Source organism: Elephantulus edwardii, unplaced genomic scaffold, assembly GCF_000299155.1.
Source record: "Elephantulus edwardii isolate Elephantulus edwardi_28Jun2011 unplaced genomic scaffold, EleEdw1.0 scaffold00062, whole genome shotgun sequence".
Lineage (NCBI taxonomy): Eukaryota > Metazoa > Chordata > Mammalia > Macroscelidea > Macroscelididae > Elephantulus > Elephantulus edwardii.
In genome coordinates, this window is record NW_006399812.1 from 15,162,348 (window position 1) to 15,167,757 (window position 5,410).

A 5,410-nucleotide genomic window follows, 5' to 3' on the forward strand; every position below is an offset into this window, starting at 1 on the left:
CAGGAGGCGGCGCCCGCGGGCGGCCGGCCCCGGCATGGAGAAGCGGGCCTCTACGGGGCCGGAGGGGGCCCCGGGCGCCCGGGCGCAGCTGGCCGTCGTCTGTCTGGGTGAGTGGGCCTCTCAGGCCTGGCGATCCCCGCGCTGCGTCCTGCCTAGACCTGGCCTGATCCACGCGTCCTTCGTGGGGCCGGGGTTTCTCCAGCGCCGCCTGGGCGATGGCTCCTGCACAGAGACCACAGAGGGGCGAAGACCCCAGCGGGGCCGGGCCCTTCTCCTCTCCAGCGCCCCCCAGCCCCCTGGGCCTGCTGGAGTCTTGGGCCTGGTGGAACGACCCTGGGAGTCTCGCTGTGCAGGCCCAACCCTGGCCGTGGAGCCCTGACCCCGCCCGGATGGGAACAGCGCCCTGGTTCCCAGGACGGTGGCGGTGGCTTTCAGCAGGCTTGCTGCGCTTAGCTTGGCGACAGTCTGGGCCTCTCTCCAGAGCTGCGGACAAAGGCGAGGCCTCCGGGCCTGAGATCAGCTGCTCCTTAGCCAGTTTCTTCTGTTGGTTGGATTGGGAGGGGTACAGTAGCTGGTCTGGAGAAGGGGACTCCGGGTGCCACGCAGGAGGAGGATGACCCCTCTTTCCTTTGTGCTTTTTCAGACCCAGCCAGGCAGGTCCGGCCAGCCCAGGGTGGTGTGTTTGTGGGGCACTGGGGGTCCTGTCCAGGCTTGGCATCCTGGCCAGGGGCTTCTCTGTCCACCTTTCCAGGACCCTGTGTGTTTAGGACCCTGTATGTGCAGGACCCTGTGTGTGCAGGACCCTGTGTGTGCACCTTGGGGCTTTAAACCTCAACCCACATGGCTTTATTTACCTCTAGAAAGAAGGAGGCCATCACCTGAGCTGAGGATTAACAGGGCACATGGTTAACCCTGTGGTCACACTGGTGAGGAGTCTGTAACTCAGGCCGTGTTTCTAAACTTGCTAGAATGATACATTGACCAAAACCCCCATCCATTTAAGTGGCCCTTGTCCTTCCCTCCACCTAGAACTGAAGATTTCCGAGTTCGTGGAAAGTTCCTGTCCTGTCCCAGCAGGGTCGATGGGTCTGAATAATGGATGTGCCCCTGGAAACATCCACTTCGACCCTGGTAATGGTAATATGCCCTGGATTGTGAGCTGCTGGCCTTCCCTGGTGAACAGGGCACAGGCCCTCAACTTTCCTGAGGCCTAGTCTGTAGAGAGGATGCACCTGGCGGAGCCCAGGGGTCTGAGAAGGGGCAGCTGCAGATGGGAGCTGGCCCCTCTGAGATGCTCCATGTTCCCCCTGGCATCCTTGGTGGTGGGGGTCCTCTTGAGTTCTGGAGAGCTAGCTTTTCTGCTCCCTGCCTGCCCGTGTCCTTACCCTGAGAAAATAGCCTGCACAAAAACACTGGTGAAAGCAAAAATGAAAAGCTGTGGAGGTTGGAATTGAGGCAAGCTCCTTGCCCCATAACCAAGGTCAGAGACACGCAGTAAGGAGAGCTCTGAGCTGGACCCAGGGCAGTGCTACCTGGCTAACTCTGCCAGAGCCTCTGGGGACATTAGATTCCTTCCCAGTAAAATAAGGATGATAAAGACTGCTTCTCTCCCTGGCTGCTGGGTGGACGAGGAGGTGGGAGAGCCTTTTAGAAAGAAGCCCTTCTCTTGCTGGGAGGGAGCTCTTCTGCCAGACCAGCTCTCCCTGACCCAGGCTGAGCCAGGCCCCTCTCACTGATTCAGGGTGAGCCTCCTGTACCCAGCAGGAGGCAGCTACACAGCCCATTCCCAGTACCCAGTCTGAATTCCAAGGCCTGGGAGCAGCAGGAATGGTCCAGTACAGCCTGCTCTTGGCTGTGGGTGTGTCCAGGTGGGTCCTTAGACTCTGCAGCGACCTCACTGCCATCTCCCAGCAGGACCAGGCTGGGAGTGGAACTTGCGGCTCTTGGGGACTTGCCTTGAGGTGAAGGGAAGTCAGTGTGAGGCCAGTTGTGGTGTCCTGACCCTCACAGGGCCGCTGCTGACCCCAAGGAGGTGCCTAGGGCCTGAGAGCCACCCCTCAACCAACCTTCTTTGTGTCTCCTACAGTGAACTTCTTTCTCACTGGAAGGCTCAGTAGTGCAGTTCCCGCCATAGGTAAGTCAGACTCTTCTTCGGCTCCTCATCTGGGCTAGTGACTTCTGAGGACAGGCCTTCAGGGCCTCAACTGCACCCCGGAGGTCATCTAACCGTCTCCAAACTCGGTGTTACTGCTAAAACCAGTCCTTGGTGCATTTTTCCTGCAATAAAGGAGCTTGTTTGATCTTGGGCAAGCTTAAACTTCTCTCTGAGACTCAGTTTCCTCTTCTGTACAACGAATTTATCTTAGTGCCTGGCCATTAGCTTAAATGATCAAATAAAGCAAGATACTCAGAATGGGACAGAGATGCTTAATATTGCAGACAAAAACTGCAAATGACCCTCTACCCCAGTGATGTCTCTCTCAGGTGTCTGCCCTTCAGGCATGTTGGGTGGATCCGTTCATCAGTTGATGATCTCTGGATCCTGGCCTACAGCTAGGCACAGCAAAGGCTGGTGGGAGAAAGGGCAGCAGATGAGTCCATTTGTGACATAGGTTCTATTGAATGGGCTGCTAGGGCCCCAAACCCATATGATTCCAGGGCCCCATGATGTTTGGTGTCAGCAGGAGCCACCTGGCAGGAGCTCCAGGAAGCTGGGAAGATTGTGAACACCCCACACCCTCCCCCCCAGATCTGGAGGTCCTCTCTGACCTGCCCGTGGGGCTTTGTTGCAGCAGCTTGTTGTTGGGTGTCGCTGAGTTGGAACCTACTCATAGATGACGGTCCAGCAGATTTTCAGACAGTAAATCACATGAGAGAAGATTGCTCATCTTTCTCCCATGGAGCAGCTGGATTTGAACCCTGTGTCTTAGGGATAGCAGTATAGCTCCTTACCACTAGGTCACCAGAGCACCTTTGGTGCAGCAGGCGGCCATTGGAATTTCTAATTCCACAAATAAGTCTGCCTTGGAGAGAGTGAAATCAAGTTTCTCCTTGGAGGCTAGGATATTGAAGCTTTGTCTCACATACTTTGGGCACGTGGCCAGGAGAGACCGATCCTTGGAGATGGACCTCATGCTCGGAAGGGTGGAGGAGCAGCTCAGGAAAGGAAAACCTTGGATGAGATGGAGTGACTAAGTAACTGGGGCAATGGGTATAGGTGCGTCAGAGTCAGTGAAACTGGCAGGGTTCAGGTAGTACATAGGGTCGCTATGAGTTGCAGGTGGCTTGACGGCACATAACAACAACAACAACTAAGAACTCAGTTTGGGGTAGCCGGTGAGGCTGACTCAGCTGTTAGGACCAGGAACTCTCCGCGAGGACCTCTGCTGGCTACCTTGTTGGTAATAGGAGGCCAAGGGAGACAGCCCATCACTCGAATTCCAGCTCTGACTCACCTGGCCCTCTCTGCACTTCAGCTTTATTCTCTGCTTGGGACATCACCTTGGCCACTCTTGCTGGACACCTTGACCTCATAGCCAGCTACTCAGCCTGCCCATCCCCCTTTCCAGGAGAACACTGGCTTGGCCCAGGCTGGGTGTCTATGCCCATAGTAGAGAGGCAGACTGGGGGTGTCACATTCTGCTCGTACGAGCTCCAGGCCAGCTCCATAACAGATGTGGGGAGTAGGAATGTCTCCATAAACATATGTGCCACATGCATGTGCCTCTGGTTTAGAAGAGGAGTCCTCCAGGAACAAGGGCCACTCATAGAGCCAAGAGAAGACAGTTGCAGATCTAAGCATACGTATTTGTTAGACATTGAGACCTTGGGACTAAGCTGGGTCTGTGCTACTCAACTCCAGGGGCAGCTGCTCATGTCTTGTACCCTGTGTTGTTGGCTGTGCACACGTGCTGCGCAGCCTGGCTTGGGGTCTGGGGCTCTGGCCATCCTGGGGTCTACCTCTGGTTCTGCAATCTTGCTCAAAAGAGAGAGCAGCTTCTGGGGGTACCTCTCTGAAGGCGGCATCGTTCTGTGTTTCAGGGGTGTTGTTTCCTCTGATCCTGACTGTATAGGAACCTGGATCAGGACCTGTGCTCAGACACTCCTGAAGGCCCTGGTGGGTACCCGGGCACTGCCCCAGGTGTGCCAGGCCCTGACTGGGCCAGGTGGCTCTGCCACATGGCCATATGAAGGAGGGCCTGGGTTGGGTCTACAGACTGCTCCCCACTCACCTGGCCAGTTCTCAGAACACTGGGGTAGGATTCCCAGCTCTGTATTATTGATTTCATTGGACGAGTTGTCCAGGGTATTGATCACATCTGGAAACTGGATCTGCCACAGTGGTTCATCAAGCCTTGCTCGTGTCCTCTCAGAAGTGCTTGATGACTCTGTAGACCAAGCAATAAGGACACTGGCCTAACAGTTTCCAGTCACTTGCCCCACAGTTTCCAGTCACTTGCCCCCTGACTAGAGCCTTGCCCCCTGTTTTACCCAGTGAAAACTCAGACCAACCTTTCTGAATGCTTCCAACACCCAAATCTAAAAAAACTAGGTGGCATCAGAGTCCCCAGCTTGGCTTCCCTACCCACACTGTCCCCAGACCTCACTGTCCATCACTAGTGCTGCACCCTGACGTCCCTCCCCCAACATGGCACATTCCTGGGGGCTTCCCTGCCCACTCTTATTGCCTTCTCACCCATCACAGCATCTTCGTGGACATGGCCACCTCCTTCAAAATTTCTCAACCAATCATTAATGTCCATTTGCTCCATTTTATTAACAGTCAAACTGAAACCTAGAGTTGAACAGTGTGTCAGGCAGTACAGTTCCTTAGAAGTCAGGAGGCTCTCCCTCCCCCCCCACCCCGTGCCTGAGTCCTGGGGTGTGTACTGGGGCACAAACCCTGGGGTGCACACTAGGGAGCAAGTCCTGGGGTACACACTGGGGAGCGGGTCCTGGGGTGCGCACTGGGGAGCAGCTCCTGGGGTGTGCACTGGGGAGCAAGTCATGGGGTGCGCACTGGGGAGCAGGTCCTGGGGTGTACACTGGAGAAAAGGCCCTGGGGTGTGCACTGGGGAGTGGGTCCTGGAATGTGCACTAGGGAACAGGCCCTGGGGTGTGCACTGGGGAACAGGCCCTGGGGTGTGCACTTGGGAGCAGGCCATGGGGTGTGCACTGGAGAACAGGTCCTGGGGTGTGCACTGGGGAGCAGGTCCTGGGGTGTGCACTGGGGAGCAGGTCCTGGGGTGTGCACTGGGGAGCAGCTCCTGGGGTGCGCACTGGAGAACAGGTCCTGGGGTGCGCACTGGAGAACAGGTCCTGGGGTGCGCACTGGGGAGCGGGTCCTGGGGTGCGCACTGGGGAGCGGGTCCTGGGGTGCGCACTGGGGAGCGGGTCCTGGGGTGCGCAC

General features: G+C 56.8%; 1 protein-coding gene across 1 annotated transcript in view; it reads left to right on the forward strand.

Moving 5' to 3' along the window:
- The first annotated feature begins 6 nt into the window (after window positions 1–6).
- Window positions 7–5,410, forward strand: part of LRP3 (low density lipoprotein receptor-related protein 3) — a 12,957-nt gene continuing 7,553 nt past the window's right edge. Inside the window, exons 1-2 of the mRNA XM_006887840.1 lie at window positions 7–107; window positions 2,087–2,134. Of these exons, the coding sequence (XP_006887902.1) occupies window positions 35–107; window positions 2,087–2,134 (121 nt within the window). The 5' untranslated portion in view covers window positions 7–34. The remainder of the gene's footprint in view (window positions 108–2,086; window positions 2,135–5,410) is intronic.